The sequence below is a fragment of the Gallinula chloropus genome (assembly GCF_964237585.1).
Source record: "Gallinula chloropus genome assembly, chromosome: 28".
NCBI lineage: Eukaryota > Metazoa > Chordata > Aves > Gruiformes > Rallidae > Gallinula > Gallinula chloropus.
Genome location: NC_140113.1, coordinates 2,283,760 through 2,299,712, shown reverse-complemented (window position 1 = coordinate 2,299,712; position 15,953 = coordinate 2,283,760). Strand labels below are relative to the sequence as shown.

Genomic DNA, 15,953 nt, shown 5'->3' with positions numbered 1-15,953 from the left:
GGTTCCCCATGGGTTGGGTTGCAAGAGTGGGTCCCCTGTCTCTTGTGGGCTATGGGGGGGACACCCGAAGGGGGGGTCACAGCTGTGGTGGGGCTGAAGTCAGAGCAGGAGCTGTTGGTTCCTGGGGTCAGTGGGGTCTGTGCTGGGGTGATGCGTCTGTGCTGGCAAATAATGGGGTCTGTGCTTTGATCCTGGGGGGACTTTTGGGGGAGGGGGCTGTGCTGGTGGTTGGTGCTGGTGGTTTTGGCGTCTGCGCTGGGTTCAGGGGGCTGTGCCAGGCATCAGCAGGGTCTGTGGGGGGGTCACCGGTCCAGGGGACACCAGAGCCTGTGCTGGGGGCTGATGCAGGATGCTGGCAGGATTTGTGCTGGGGGTTAGGTTTGTAGTGGCTGTGCAGGGGCTGGTTGGGGGTTAACGGTCTCTGTGCCGCACTTGGGGCTGAGCAGGAGCAGAGTCCTGCATGGGACCAGTCCCTGCTCAAGCCTGTTTCTGGGGACACTGTTCCCTCCGAGCAGGGTCACGTTGGGACAGGGCTGATGCAGCTGTGGAATGGTATCGCTGCCCTGGGATGAGTGGGGCTGCTCACCCCCTCCCCACTGCCAGGGCTTCATCCTCCCCCAGCTCCTGCCCACAGCTCCTTCTGGGACCAGCGCCTGCCCTTGGTACACTCCCTGCTGGGAGGGTAACCCAGACCCGGGCATGACCCTGGGAACTGGCATCAGCAGCTGCCCCCAGCCAACCCCCACGGCAGCAGGACTCGAGCACCGAGCTGGGTCCTTCCTCCTCCACATCATCACCTGGCGTGCAGGACCTCAAGGCCCAAATCCTGCCCTTGCTGCCACTCTGGCTGCTCCTGGGGATGCTTGGCCCTCTCCCTGACATTTTCCAAGCTGGGTTGATCCCCACTGGAAGGGCTCCTGACACCTCTCCCACCCCAGAGGGGCTGTGCCCTGCTCCCCCCCAGTAAGGAAGCACTGATTTTTCCAAACTGGGGGAAAAAAAAGGGATGTGGTAAGGAGAGGCAGGGGAGGGGGATGCCTTTTACTTGTTTTCTTTTGGGGCTGGACTCATCCAGCAGCACTTGCCAAGTGGAAAAAGGCAGTCAGAGCACGCCTTGCGCACCGGGCTGGGCGCCAGCCGCCAAGCTGGCCGCAACTGGGGCAAACTGGGGGAGTTTCCTGCTGGTCCGGAGGGAGCAGAGAAGTCCAAGGCAGCCACAGCCTGTGCGGGAGCACCCAGGGTGCTGGGACTGTGGGAGACCTGGCCCTCCAGTGCTGCAGCCTGGCAGTGCTTGGCGCTGGCATGGCAGCTCCCATGGGTGCCATGGCAGCTCCTGGGGGTGCCATGGGAGCTGCCATGGCAGGCAGGATTCCTGTGCCTGTTGGGAGCTGATCCTGGCACGCCTGGGCGGGAAGGCGGAGGGTCTGGGTGCAGAGCCTGCTCCTCCGTGGCACTGCCGGCTCCATTGTGTCCCAGCTTGGGACCATTGCAGCCGGTGGGATTTATGGGGAGCTGCTGAGGGGGATCCCTGTCCTGGGTGGGTAAACACCTCTGCCACAGCTCTTCCTCCTGGTTGCCCTGGGCTGCAGCCTGGTAGGGATGTCCCCAGCGGGTCCCCTTGGGCTCCTCAGCCACCCTGGGGTGGGTGTGGAGGATGGGGTTCACCCAGGAGTGACCATCTGCCCCTCTGCTCCCCCAGGATGAGTTCCACCCCTTCATCGAGGCATTGCTCCCCCACGTCCGGGCCTTCGCCTACACCTGGTTCAACCTGCAGGCCCGCAAGCGCAAGTACTTCAAGAAGCACGAGAAGAGGATGACAAAGGACGAGGAGAGGGCGGTGAAGGACGAGTTGCTGAGCGAGAAGCCGGAGGTGAAGCAGAAATGGGCCTCGCGCCTCTTGGCCAAGCTGCGCAAGGACATCCGGCCCGAGTGCCGCGAGGATTTCGTGCTCTCCATCACCGGCAAGAAGCCCTCGTGCTGCGTCCTCTCCAACCCCGACCAGAAGGGGAAGATGCGCCGCATCGACTGCCTGCGGCAGGCGGACAAGGTGTGGAGGCTGGACCTGGTGATGGTCATCCTCTTCAAAGGGATCCCGCTGGAGAGCACCGACGGCGAGCGCCTGGTCAAGTCTGGCCAGTGCACCAACCCCATCCTCTGCGTCCAGCCCCACCACATCAGCGTCTCCGTCAAGGAGCTCGACCTCTACCTGGCTTACTTCGTCCGCGAGAGAGGTGGGTGCTCGTCCGTCTGTGGGGTGGAGGTGGGATGCATCCCCACCCCTGGAGGGATTGGGGGGGGGTGTTTGTTCCAGTTTCCCCCCCTCCATCGCTATACCCATCCCCTCCCCAGCTCTGGGACACTGCCTGGGGATACGGTTCCCATTGCAGACCTTGCCAAGAGGACCCCCACGCTCCCCTCCCTCCCAACTGCTTCCCCAGGGAGTGCCCACCCCCACACCATGCAGCCCCTCTCCCCCTGCTGGGATGGATCCTGTGCCAGGGAGGAGAGCAGGCAAACGATCCCCAAGGATGCTCTGGGCACCCCCAAAGAGGAGTGTTGGGGGTTTAACCTCGTGTCCCATTGCCAGGGGCGGCTGCCTGTGCCGGCAGCGTGGTGGGGAGCGGGTGGGCGGTGTGGGCAGAGGAAGGGACAGCCTGTTCCTGGCACCTTCCCTGAGCTGGGAGTGGGCCAGCAGTGCCAGTTTGCCGTGGGCTGTGGTCCCAGCACTCCGCTCAGAGGGTGACTGAGGTGGGGACAGGAATGGCCGAGGGGGGCTGGGGAGGGGGCAGTGATAATGTCAGTGGGGGCAAACCCCAGCTCTCCTGCTGTGCAGCAAAGGGGTACTGCTCCCTTGCCCCCCACCTACCCAGGGGTCCTGTGGACCCACTGGGAGAACTGGGCTGGTTTCACTACAGTGAGGCAGCCGAGTCAGACCTGCTCTCAAAGCTTGATGGGTGAAAAGGGGGAAACTGAGGCACGGCAGGCAGCGCAGGTGGCAGTTTCATAGGTCCCTATCCCATCATCCTCACCACCGACTCCTGTCGCTTCCCCACGGCGGGAAGGGGAACCTCCTTGCTGGGCACAGCTCTTACCATATCCCAGCAGGTTTGCCATCCCTGGCTGGTGGCACAGACACCCTCCCAGCAGCTGGGGTCCTCCACAGACCCTGACATCCCCCAGCACCCCTAGGTGGGTGAGGAGCCCAGGGTGGTACTGCGTGATCCCCGTGGGTGAGGCCAGGGCTTGGTTGGACAGGGATGATGCAGAGCCCAGCAGTCTGTGACACGCAGCCCTGAGGGGCAGTCGAAGGGGCTCCTGGCCACCCAGCAACCCCCTGCCCACACCCACAGCACTGGGGGATTGCCCCCCCAATGCCAAGAGCCTGTCCCCATCAACACCCGACCAAGGGGAGCGTGGGGCTGGCAGCTCCTTGTCCCACGCTGGCTGGGGCCCAGGGGCACATGGGGACACCCAGGAGGGCACTGCAGTTCCCGCCATGCCAAAAAGGGGTACGGGCACCGTGCCTCACATTGGGCACGGGCAGCCAGGGACAGCTCTGCCCCTGCCTGGCCAGGGTGGGATACGCTGGGTGTCACTGGGGAAAGTGAGACCCCCTCACACCCCAGGGAGCCACGTGTCCTGAGCACGGTGCTGGGCAGGATCACCAAGGAAAAGCAGGGCCCAGCCTGCACCAGGGGAGAGCTGGGGACCAGATCCTGCCCCCGGGGCCTGGGTGGGACCCCAGGAAGGTGGGGAGCAGGGGTGATCAGCAGGGAGGTGTGGGGTACACGTGTGTGCAGCCAGGCCCTGCCTGCCCAGCCACATCTCCCGGCCCGTGTGCATGTCTGGTGCCAGCGCCGTACGCCGGTGCCCACGCACGTGGCTCACCAGCTCCGAGGCAGGATAGGGCCCAGTGGGACCTGGCACCACTCAGCAGTGTGCTGGGAGTGGGGGATGCTGTGCTGAGGGTGGGGGGCAGGCACTGACCAGTGGGAGCATTGGGTGCCCTGGACAGGATGGATGGGGCAGCAGGGCAGCAGCTGCTGGGCAGGGTAGGGGGTTGCGTTGTACTGGGCTGGGACATGGCCATGCTGTCCTGAACTGGGATGGGGTACTGGGCTTAACTGGGGTGCTGCATGCCATGCTAGGGGCACACCATCCTGGCTGAGATGGGGGTGCTGCCTACTGAGCTGGACTGGGGGCACCCTGCACTGGTGTGGCTGGAGGTGCAGTGTCAGACTGGGCTGGATTGGGAACACCCCCACACTGGACTGGGAGCTCTGGGGTGGGTGGGTAGCGTGCTGATGGTGGGGATCAGGACACCCCATGGCTGCAGCAGTGGGGACCCTGTACCGCATGGGGTGCAGCATCGGGGTGCCGGTGCCCACGGGACCTCTGGCCAGCAGTGGGTGTCCCGGAGGAGGTGCTGCCCCTCTGCCACCCCCCACACCCCCCCTCCAGCAGCGACCTTGACCCCAGCGTCTGGGTCCCCAGCAGCCGCAGTCACCTGACTGTCTAATTGGGAACACAGGGCTGTAAATACTCTCTGATAAGGCCTGGCAGCCTCTCACTTTCCCTGTTAAGGTCGCCCTGTGCCCCAGTTAAGGGGGACCGGGATGGGCCAGTGGCACCAGCAGCACCAGGGGTGGCACCCCTTGGGGTGCTGCAGGGTGCTGGGTGCTGTGGCAAGGCGGGTGCTCAGCATTCCCCAGCCCTGCTCAGCAGCCAGCGTTTGCTCTGGGGCTGTGGCTAGTGAGGGGTTACCCAGCCTGCGGTGTCAGTGGGGAAACTGAGGCAAGGAGGGACCGGGGGCACCGGCACCCTGCACCGTATGGGCAGGCTGGGTGACACTGGGGTGTGTGGGGTGGCCTCCTGTCCTCGCTGGCCTCCCTGCCCAGAGCACTGCCAAGCTTGCTCCTGATTGCTTTTCACCCTCTGCATGCCTCACCCTGCAGCCAGGCCCCTCTTTGGAGTTGGGGGGGTCAGCAGGAGGAGGCTGGGGGGGAATCTAGCCTGTGTAGGGCCCCCCTGGCCGGGCAGCTCGGTCTCCCTGCGGCCCCCCATTATCAGGCCAGAGCACGTGGGCTCTCTGCTCCCCCGCCTACGTCCAGCCAGTTTTGCTGGTGTCAGCACAATTTCCCAGCCGCTGCTCTGGCAACGCCGGGGAGGGGAGGCGGCGGAGGAGCCCCCGAGCCCTGCGCTCCCTCCCCAGGTTCAGGGGCAGCCTGGGGGGTGCTGAGCTCCTGGACCCTCCCCAGAGTGATGCCAAGGGGCAGCTCTGCCTCTTGGCTCCTTCGTGTGTCCCCCCCATACCTCTGCCTGGAAGATACACCCAGCTTTCCGTCCTCCCCTGCCTGGTGCACATGGGGAAACTGAGGCATGAGCAATGCCAGGCTGGTGGGGAGGCCTCATCCCAGCCCCACTGGCCCCAGGGAAATGCCGGACTCCTGGGTCGGTGCCCCAGCACTCAGCACCACAGCACCAGCCCCTGGTGCACCTGCAGCCCTGGTAGCCTTTGGGTGCACTGCCAGCTGGGTGCAGGATGGGTGCAGCACGGGTGCAGTGCTGGGAGCAGGACTGGGTGCTGGATGTGAGCAGGGCTGGGTGCAGGGCTGGGCTGTGCACACCGCAGTGGGGGAGGGGATGGCGCTGCAGCCCAGAGCTGGGTGTGCGGGGAGGGGGGGGGAGATGGGGGGGGGGGGGGGGGAGAGCTCGGAGGTCGCTGGTGAAAGTCAAAAGCATTGCAGTAAAATGGTAATCAATCTCCCCAGTCGATGGTGCCAGGACCTTCGAAGCATTACAGAGAGATTCCTCCCAGCAGCTCCCGACGGTAGCAGCCAGACTGGGGGGGACGGTGTCCCCCCCACCCTGCGCCACACCTCCGTGGACCCCCCTCCCTGCGCCACCACCCTTGTGCCTCCACCCCTGCATCTTCATCCCTATGTCCTCATCCCTGCATCCCTGGACCACCATCCCATCCTAACCCTCCATCCCCATCCCAGCAACCCCTATCCCTTGAACCTCATCCCCATGGCCCTCTCTCCCTGGACTGCTACCCTGGTCCCCCATCCCTCTGGACCCTCATCCTTCTGGATACCCCTCCTTATGCCCCCATCCCTGCATATCCATCCCAATCCCCTCCATTCCTGGACCACATCCTGACTGGCCTCCAGGAACCAGGAGGGGAGGCAGGACGGGGACATTGCTGGCCCTTTGAACCCTTTGGGATGCTCTGGGGCTGTCAGGGACCCCGCAGCTGATGTGCTCAGCGAGATGGGGTGGGGGCAAGGCTCAGCCTTGCAGTGAGCTTCCCCGGGCAGTGCCTGCAGCCGAGCCCAGCTGTGCCCCCCAGGCAAGGGCTGCATGGGGTGGGAGCAGATGGGCGCCCAGGGCGGTGAGCAGGCGGCAGGGCCCCAGGGTGACATCCTGCTCCCGGCACCCCCAGCGTGCCGCCGGGTGCAACTGGCCGTGCTGCTGGCAGCAGAGAGCACCCGAAGCGGGAGGCAGGGACCTCTGGGCCGTGCCAGCATCTGCGTCTCCCACTGCCTGGCAGCCCCTTATCTCCCCTCACCAGCCTCGCCGCTGGCTGCGGCGTTGAGGCAGATGGCACCAATCTGCCGGGGGAGCCTGTGCCAGGGCTCTCGTCCTGAGCGCGCCCGGCGCCCGTGCCAGGCCGGCCGTGCCAAACGTCTGTGCGGTCCCTGCAGATGGAGGAGCAGGCATTTCCCTGGGCAGCGCTGCTCCTCCAGCATCCTCCCCCCCACCTCCCCCACCCCCAAGCAAATATTTATCGGCAGGGTCGCGAGGAGATTGATGGCTTGCACAATATTTGGGCTCTGCCATCCCTAGAGCTGGGCAGGAGGGATGGAGAACCACCCCCCCAGCCACCCCTCCAGCACACAGATAAACACGTGCAAACCCTCCTCCTGCTCTAAGATAGCTCTCTGCTCCCAGCCAAGCAGCTAGGGAGGCCGGGGGGGTTGTGGGGGGAGATGGTCTGGGAGGAGAGATGCCCCCCCGTCACCCCTGGGAATGATCACATGGGTGTGAGATACTGGGGAGCGGGCAGGGGCTGGGGTCCTGCCTGCTAGGGGCAAGATAGGAAGGGGCTCACCAGGGTGTGGGGAGCCCAGCCATACCTGTTCCACCATGGTGTCACTACCCAGAGGAGCCACGGTCCTCGTGGCCAGCCCCACCATCAGCCTGGTGACGGCAACGGCCGGGCTGGTTTTGGCATGCTGGAGCTCTCTGGATCGATGTGCCGGCGACCTTGGGGAGGTCAGGGCTTCCCCGGCTCTCCCGCAGTGCGCCGAGCCGGCGGCGTGCTGGAGCCAGGCGGCTTCCCCGCAGTGCCCAGCTGGCAGGGGGCAGCCCCAGCCCCACATCATCGGTGAACTGAGCTGCCCCGTGCTCAGCGCTACAGCTCAGGCTGGGAAGAGCCGTGCCAGGGACCTGGCACGGGATGCCATGTCCTGTTGTGTTGGGGAGGGGGGCGGGGGTAAGGGGCCGAAGCATTTCCCCGCACCATTCAGCACCCGATGAATAAAAGATGAGTGAGCTCTGTCTCCCGAGCACCTGCTGTCCCCCCGCCTTCGCCACCCACCGTCCCCCCGTGCTGGCAAGCGCCGTGCCCTCCCCAGGGCCACAGTTGCCATCCTGGCCAGGTGCCCGGCTCCATGCCGAGCTGACAAGGGACAGCTGGGGTGGCAGATGCCCACGGCGCTCTCTCTCGCTGGCAGCCGTGGGCATGGAGGGGTGGGAATCGACACCGCCAAGCCCCCTGGCATGCTGCCGTGCCCCTGAGCCAGGCTGGCACTGACAGCCGGGGCCCAGGGTCTGCTGCCATGCCAGCCCCAGGGAAGGCTTAACCTGTCCCCCTCCCAAGCCCTGAGTGGCCTCAGACCTCAGCCCTGGGGCAGGAGATGCCTGCAATGTGCAGGGAGCAATGCCCTACAGTTAGTGTGAGGGTGAGACAGGTTGGTGTGGGTCGAGGGAGAGCCATGGGGGGCCCATGGGACTTTGTAGAGTGGCTGGCTTTGCCACAGCCAGGGGCTGTGCTGTGGGGCTGTGTCATACCGTGGGGCTGTGCCATCTGTAAGGCTGTGCCGTGCCATGGTGCTGTGCCATGTCATAGGGCTGTGCCATGCCATAGGGCTGTGCCGTGCCGTAGAACCGTGTAGGACCATGGGGCTGTGCTGCGCTGTGGGGCTGTGCTGTGCCATGGGGCTGTGCTGTGCCATGGGGCTGTGCCATAGGACTGTGCCGTGCTGTGGGGCTGTGCCGTGCCATGGGGCTGGGGTTGGTGGGGCAGCAGGATGCTGGCAGCCCCATGCAGTGGGGTGGGGGCAGTGGGTCTGGCCAGGGCAGGCAGAGGCACAGCACCGAGGCTGTCTGGCTGCACCTGCAGATCTGGGTTTCCCCCCATCCCATTCCTCCTTTCTTCCTCCTGCCCTCCCACCTTCCTGCCTGTCCTCTGTCTTCCTCCTGCCTGCCTGCTGCTTTCCCTTCCTGCCCTCCTCCGTCAGCTCTTTCCCGCTTATTTTTTTCTTCTTTCTTTTGTTCTTTTTCTCTCCCCTTTCCCTTTCCCTTTCCCTTTCCCTTTCCTGTTTCTCCACTCTAATCTCTACCTTTTTTCTCCTCTCTCCTTTCTTCCCTTTCTCTCCCATCCCTCTCTCCTCTCCCATCACTTCCCAGCACCCCCAGGTACCTCCCAGCACCCCCTCCCCTGCCAGGGGGAGTTCCGGGGGAGGGTGTGAGGGGCTCAGCCGTGTCTTTGTCTGTCCCACTCGCCCATCCCTTTGTCCGCTGCCATCTGTCCTCGCTCGGCTCCGTGGGCGCCGGTAGCCCTGGATGTGGCCCAGGCCTGGCAGGCCCAAGCGAGGGGGCGGCCATGCCGCCTGCCTTGGGGGAGGGGGGGGTTCCCCCCGGCCGCTGCCGTCTCCCCACACTGGTTGGGGTCAGCTGAGGACAAACCCGCTCTCTCCCAGCATGCCGGCGCTCGCTCGCAGACGCCAGCCAACGCGCTCGCATCTCCCCAGCCTCCCGCCCGGGCCAGCTGGCTGCAGCCGGAGAACGTGGCAGCGGGGCACATCCGTCCTCCCCCCTCCTCCGCCGCCTCGGGGGATGCCTCCGGCCAGGACCTCCCCGGGGCTTTGCTCGGCTGAAGGAGGAGAAGCTGCCACCCCCGGAGTATTTGCGGGCTGGCGGAGAGCGGGCTGAGGCCCAACAAACTCATCTCACCCCCTCATAGCGGCGCGGCCCCCAGGCACGGTGTGTGTGTGTGGGGGGGGGTGCTGAAGAGGGAGCTGGGCGTTATAAAGAGCCAGGCAGAGGGTTTTGGTGCTGCCCGCGCCAGCCGGCCCGGCTGAGTCGGGATTTACCCGGCACACGCGGTGCTCCCGGGGTGTTATATAAAGGAGGTTACACAAGCGGGTCTGTTCCGCGTTTTACGTAAGGGCCACCCCAGCGGGATGGACAGAGGGACAGGCAGACCGGGCCGGGGGGCCACTGTGAGGGGTTCGGGGGTCTGGGGGAGGTCTGGCAGGGAGAGGATGCTAATCGCTCACATACACCCTCCTTGCAGCCTTGCCCACCCCTTGGGTGCCTGCAGGTGTCCCCCGCCCTGACTGGGCTGTTCACTCTGGGCCCTAATGATGCATGCTGTGGGGCAGGGCCAGCTGGAGGCACCAGCGGGAGCCGTGCACCGCTCCCAGGTGGGTGTCACTGAGAGAGAGGCAGGGGGGCATCCCCCTGGGGGACGTAACCCCAAGCTGGCCCCGGGGGAAACTGAGGCACGGGCAGGAGCCTGCAGGCAGCGATGCTGAGGATTCTTCCATCCCCTGCCCTGTCACTAGCAGAGATGGGGGGGAGGAGGAGAGCTGCTGCCCTCGCTGGGGGGGGGAGTTTGAACAACGCACGCTGGCGCCAGCGGCCCACCAGCCCCAAGCATCCTCCAGCCTCTGCGCCTGCGCCCCGCGTCGCTGCCAGTAACGCCGTGCCCTGTTACCGTCAGCGCCTAGGCACAGAGCCAGGGCTCTCCTACAGCCGCACCAGCCCCAGGGGGGGCACCTGGCCTGCAGGGATGCCCCCCCATCCCTGCCTCCCCTCACCCCACTGCCTGGGTGTCGCTCGCAAACGCCAAGGCCGCGGGCAGGGAGGGAGTTGCCATGGGGCCAGCGTCACCCTGCCAGCCGGTGGGGCTGGGGTGCTGAGGATCCATAATTCAATGGGTGGCATCGATCCAGGCTGCCGGTGCAGCTGGGAGCCCGGGCAGTCCTTGCCCCCCCCTCCCCCGACTCCTCCGGGCACACACTTTGCTATTTTTAAAGCGATTGGATCGACCTGTTTGGGCAGCAAGTGCTCTCCCGGTCTGCACTGGGGGGACCTATGCACTGAACTCCCCCCCCCCCCAGCCCCGGGATCCTCACAATGTGGCAGCAGGGACCCCCCACCTCCAATCCCCCATCTCAGTGCCAGGGGGTTCAGAGGGTGCAGAATGGCCCCCATCAGCAAAGCCAGGGTGGGGTGGGGGGGGCGTATGGGGGATCTCCCCAGGCTTCTTCCACCTCCCTGGTGTGGCTGAGACACTTGTTGGGTGCCAGAACTGGTATCCCCCCCCCAAAAAAAAATCCCTTGGGGGAAGCAAGGCAGCAGCAGGAGCCCGGTGATCCCTTCGCCATTTTAGCGTGCGCCAGCCAGCCTCAGGCAGCCGTCACATGGCGGTGAGAGCAGAGTTTGGCCCGGCCGCGCCGCGCCGGAGGAGGCAGCCAGAAATCTGTTGGCGAGCTCACCCTGCCCAGCCCCAGGGTTTGCTGGCAGCTGGGGGGACACCGGGCCCATGGCCCCCGTCCTCGCGCCCGCGTGCCTCCGTCAGCGGGGACATGAGAGTGCCAGGGGAAGGGCAGTCCTGCTGCCAAAGCTCCGGAGCTCCGGACAGTCCCCGGTGCTCTGTGGGGTGCCGAAAGTTGGGGGGAGGCCCCTGGAGTGCCCCCCACCCGGGAAGAGGGGTGGGTGGGGTGACATCAGGGGGATGCTGGTGAGAAGGTGTGGGGGCACAGGGATGTGGGGGTGGCATGCAGGAGGGACCCAGACTGAACATGTGGCCCTGCCGTACGCCGTGGCGGGGACAGAGGCCAGGGTGGGGCGGCTTTGGGGGTGCGGGATGGATGTGGGGGTGAGCAGAGGTCCTGTGGGGTCTGTGTGGGGTGTCTCAGGGTGAGCAGTCCTGGGAGGTCCCATGGGCTGAGCTGGGGGCTGTGTGGGCACCTCAGAGGCTGGGTGGTGTGAGCACTGCCCGGGGGTGTTCCGGGTGGCAGAGCACCCCCCAGGAGCAGGCAGCTGGGTGCCATCCCCAGTGTGAGCTGGGGCGGGGGGGGGGGAGCTGGGGAGCCCTGAGGTGACGGGAGAAGGGGGGTGCAGGGAGCCAGGCCAGCCTCGGGACTGTAACCGCCAGACACCGCCCCGTGCCTTGGCCGGGCTCCACCACTAACCACTTCCAGAGCCGCTGCGAGATTTGTTGTTTTAAGAGGCGAGGAGGGGCCGTGTCCGGCCGCGTGGTGCCCGTGGGTGCGCGGGGGGTCCCTGCCGCCGCTTGCCCCCTTCCCCGGATCGCTTGGGCCCTGCTCCCTCCCGCCACCCACTCCCACCTTCTCAGCCACAGGGCCGCTTTCAAGATGGGGGACGGGGAAGTTGGAAGGGGGGGGGGAAAGGAAAGGAAAAACAAGCAAAAATTGAGAGAAGCTGGGGTGTGTGAGGGGGGAGAAATCCCCACGCCCGTTGCCGGGGGAATTTCTGCTCCCTAAAATGGCTGCCTGGAGGAAGCCAAGCGCGTGGGGAAGCGCATGGGCAAGCGCCCGGGCACGGGGCTGGCTGGCGGCGGGATGCGGTGTCGGGGCGGGATGCCATGGGGCCTGCCGGCATGAAAGGGGCTGCCAGGCCAGCGCCGGGAACGGGTAGGGAGGAACGCCCGGCAAATTGGGGATGGAGACAAAATGGCTGTGTTCGGCGTCGACGTCAAGCGGCTCCGGGGGTGGCGCAGGCGGCGCGCGGGGGTTGTCGGTGTGGGGAGCGGCGTGGTCACGCTGCCCACATGGTTTGGTGTGGCCGGCCAAAAATAATCATGGCGGGAGCTGTGTGTGTGTGCAAGGGGCTGGGGGGCAGCACGGGCCAAACTGGGGGGGAAAAGGGGGGGAAAGAAAGGAAAGGAAGGGGAAACAAAGGCCAAGCTTCAGCAGGCAGGCTGGCAGCGGCGGCTGCTGTGCTTGGGTTGTTGTGGCCCCTTCTGAACATGGGCTGAAACTGTGAAAGAAAGTCGAGGTCTGAGGGGCGGGAGGATGAGGATGGAGGAGCAGGAGGAAGGGTGAGGAGGGCGGGAAAGGCATGGCAGAAGTTTTGGAGCAGCCAGACAAGGGGCACGTGGCCTGCACCAGGGAGGAAGGATGCTCCCAAGTGCAGCTCGGGGCCTGGTGGGGTGTGAGGAGCCAGAGGCCGCTCTGGCTGTGCCATGTCGAGGTGTGCCATGCTGTGCTGTGCCGTGCCGAGGCGTGCCGGTGCCGTGCCGAGGCGTGCTGGTGCGGTACCAAGGCGTGCCAGTGCTGCTGAGCTCAGTGTCTGAGCCAGGATATTTTTAGCTGGGGCAGAGCAGAGACAGTGGGGGTCTGGGGCCAGGGCAGGTGCTGCCCTGGAGCCCCCTGCCCGTGGTGGGGGAGCTTGGAGGAGGCAGGATGAGGTGCTGTGGAGTGGCGAGGGTGATGCCCGGTTGCGGTGATGCTGCTCACTGAGGTGAGGATGGGTCACGATGGTTGCTGGAGGGAGAAGACAGACAGGAGCAAGGCCAGGCGACCGTCACCCTGCCTCGGGGCGGGTCATGCACCATGGGTCTCCCTCTGGCATGGAGCAGCCCTGTATCCTCCATGCCATTGGTGGGGTCCTGATTGCTGTTGCTGGCAGGGAGACCTCAGGGACACATGCTTGGGGCCCCTTCCCCAGCCACTGAGGATGTCCCAGCTCAGTTGTGGCCCACCTGTGGGGTGGGAGCCACTGGCAGCACCGTGCCTCAGTTTCCCCCCTCCAGCAGAGCAGCAGGGGAGCAGTGGCTCACAGTGGTGGGTTTCTCTCTTGCAGACGCAGAGCAGAGCAGCAGCCCCCGGACGGGCATCGGCTCGGACCAGGAGGACAGCAAACCTATCACGCTGGGTGAGCACAGCAGGCAGGGCTTGGGGAAGGGCTCAGGGGACACCCAAGCCCATCATAGTGGTGGAGGGTGTCCCCCTAAATAGGGTAGAGGAGGTCCCCCTTAATAGGGTGGCCTGAACTGGCAGCCCCCCAACCCTGGGCAACCACTGCCTGTCACCTGCAATGAGTTGGGCATGGCCTCAGCCTTGTCCCAGAGCAGGCTGAGCCCCACTGGGGCCATGTCCCTTGTGAACAGCAGCTGCCATGGGGGTCCCACGGTAGGGGTGCAGCCCCCAGCCCTTCTGGGAAACTGAGGCACAGAGCAGCCCTGGGGTGTCTGCAGCGGGGGGCTGGTCAGGGTGGGCCCGTGGTCCCTTGCTGGGGGAGGGTAATGGAACGAAGTGGCTGAGGGTGGAGGGGGCAGATGACGTCACGGGTGTTTGGGGATGATGGCGTGTCGTCGAGCACTGCAGGGCAGGAGTGGGGGTCCTGTTCCCCCCCTCCAGCGCTCCCTCCTTTCTGCCGTGCAGATTCAACAGACTTCCAGGAAAGCTTCGTCACCTCGGGGGTGTTCAGTGTCACCGAGCTCATCCAGGTGTCCCGAAGTGAGTGCCACCGTGATGCCAACCCCCCCCTTCCCTGGCTGTCCGGGCACAGCAGTGTCCTGACAGCTCCCCCAAGCTGGGGCTCCCCTCCCTGCTGGGTGGGGGGCAATGCCAGATCCCCCCTGACCCCTCTGTCTCCCCACAGCACCAGTGGTGACGGGCACGGGGCCAAACTTCTCCCTGGGGGAGCTGCAGGGCCACCTGGCCTATGACCTGAACCCCTCCAGCACCGGCATGAGGAGGACACTGCCCAGCACCTCCTCCAGCGGGTAGGTGCTGCTGGGGTGATGCCAGGGTGATACAGGGGTGATGCCAGTACAATGCTGGGGTGCTGCTGGGGGTGATACTGAGGTGATACCAGAGTGAAGCTGGGGTGATACTGGGATGAAGCTGGGGTGATACTGGGGTGATGCCAGGGTGATGCCGAGGTGATACCAGGGTGATGCTGGGGCAGTGCTGGGGTGATGCCAGGGTGGTGCTGGGGCGATGCTGGGGCCATGCTGGGGCCAGCCTGGTCACGGCCACAGGCCCCTGGTCCTCTTACTGTGGAGGAGGTGGGCTGGATCCTGATCCCTCCCCTGTTCCCCAGGAGCAAACGGCACAAGTCGGGGTCCATGGAGGACGACATCGACACCAGCCCAGGGGGCGAGTACTATACCTCCTCCAACTCCCCCACCAGCAGCAGCCGCAACTGGACAGAAGACATGGAAGGGGGTACGTGCTTCCCCATGGGGGCCTCCCTCTGGGTACCCTCCTGTAGAGCCCCCCCAGGAGCCCCCAGTCAGCTCCATGGTTTCCTGCTCTCTGTGGGAGCCATGGTGTTCTTTAGGGCCCCCCTAAAAATCACTGCTTCCCCATGGGGGCTGTGGTGCTGCGATAAGACACCCCCCCCCATAAACACAGGCTCTGTAGGTACCAGGGTTTGCTGTAGGGCCCCTGACCTAGGGTGTCCAGGTGTTGGTGTAGACACCCCCACATTAGGACCTGGCTCTCTCTAGGTGCTCCCCAGGGCCAATCCCACGGCACAGCCCCACACCGGCCTCTCCCAGCCCCATGGCACTGCGGCCTGGGGACAGCTTGCTTTCTTCCTTGGAGGTTTTTTTTCTCCTTTCCTGTCTAGACAGCCCCAATTAGCTGTTCATTAAGAAAGAGGGGGGGGGCTGGGCTAATTAAAGCGATGCTGCGGGGCTGGCACGGCGGCTCCCACGCCCCAGGGCACCTTCTTCTGGCTGCAGGGGAAGGAGCTGCTTGTCTTTCTCCCCTCTTGGCTCTAATCCTGCCCGCCCCCCCCCCCCCACCGTACCCCCGACAGTGGGGCAGGATCACTCCCAGCTCCCCAAGCCCTACCAGAGTCTGGGGGTTCCCAGTGCAGGGCTAGAGGCAATGGGCATGTCAGAGGGATGCTTGGGTGCCCTATCCTATTCCAGAGGGGGCCATGCCATGCCATGGGGGGCAGGTGAGGGGGGTGGGGCAGGTTGTGGGAAGATGGAACCCCCTCACCCAAAGTGTGTCAGGAGGGAGCTGTGCAGGGGTGTCTGTTCCCCTGTCCCTGATCCAGGGCAGGGGTGTGTAGGGGTGGCAGGGGGGGTGGGCTCAGCCATGGTGGCAGCAAGGGGGGGGCTCGGCCATGGTGGTGGGGGCAGGTTACATCAATCCCGTACGGGATGTTCTGGGAAATCCTCCTAACCCCGGGCTGAGAAGGGGCTAAACCCATTACCGGGCCTGGGCCAAATGGCCAGAGCTAAAGCCCTGGCGGCGGGGGATTAACGCGCCCGCTGCCCCCTCCCGCTCTGCCCAGAGGGGCCTTCGAGGACCCAGGCGGGGGTCCTGGGCGGCACAGGTCACCCCCAACAAGGAGCTCCTTGTGCCCCAGCCCCAGGGTGCCGGGTGGGAGGTGGGTGCCCAGTGCAGGCTGTAGGGTCACGGGGGCACCCATGGGGGCACCCACTTCTGCCCTTGGGGTGGGCACACAGACACACACACGCACACACGTGCACACACACACACACGTGCAGCAGCGTGCACACCCGTGTGCCAGTGCACACACACGTGCGTGCACACGCGTGTGCCAGTGCACACACACGTGTGCAGGAGCACACACCTGCAGTACAGCTGGAGAGCTGCTCACACACCTGCACAACCCCCACACAAGCACAGCTGTGCGCACACACACGC

The 15,953-nt window shown here is 65.4% G+C and overlaps 1 protein-coding gene across 3 annotated transcripts in view; it reads left to right on the top strand.

Annotated features, from left to right (window-relative positions):
- NFIC (nuclear factor I C) overlaps window positions 1–15,953 on the top strand; it is a 38,772-nt gene that overhangs the window by 15,979 nt on the left and 6,840 nt on the right. For all 3 annotated transcript variants that reach the window (XM_084276451.1, XM_084276449.1, XM_084276450.1), the window contains exons 2-6: window positions 1,700–2,231; window positions 13,123–13,194; window positions 13,704–13,778; window positions 13,924–14,047; window positions 14,368–14,492. In XM_084276451.1, coding sequence (XP_084132577.1) covers window positions 1,700–2,231; window positions 13,123–13,194; window positions 13,704–13,778; window positions 13,924–14,047; window positions 14,368–14,492 — 928 coding nt within the window. The remainder of the gene's footprint in view (window positions 1–1,699; window positions 2,232–13,122; window positions 13,195–13,703; window positions 13,779–13,923; window positions 14,048–14,367; window positions 14,493–15,953) is intronic.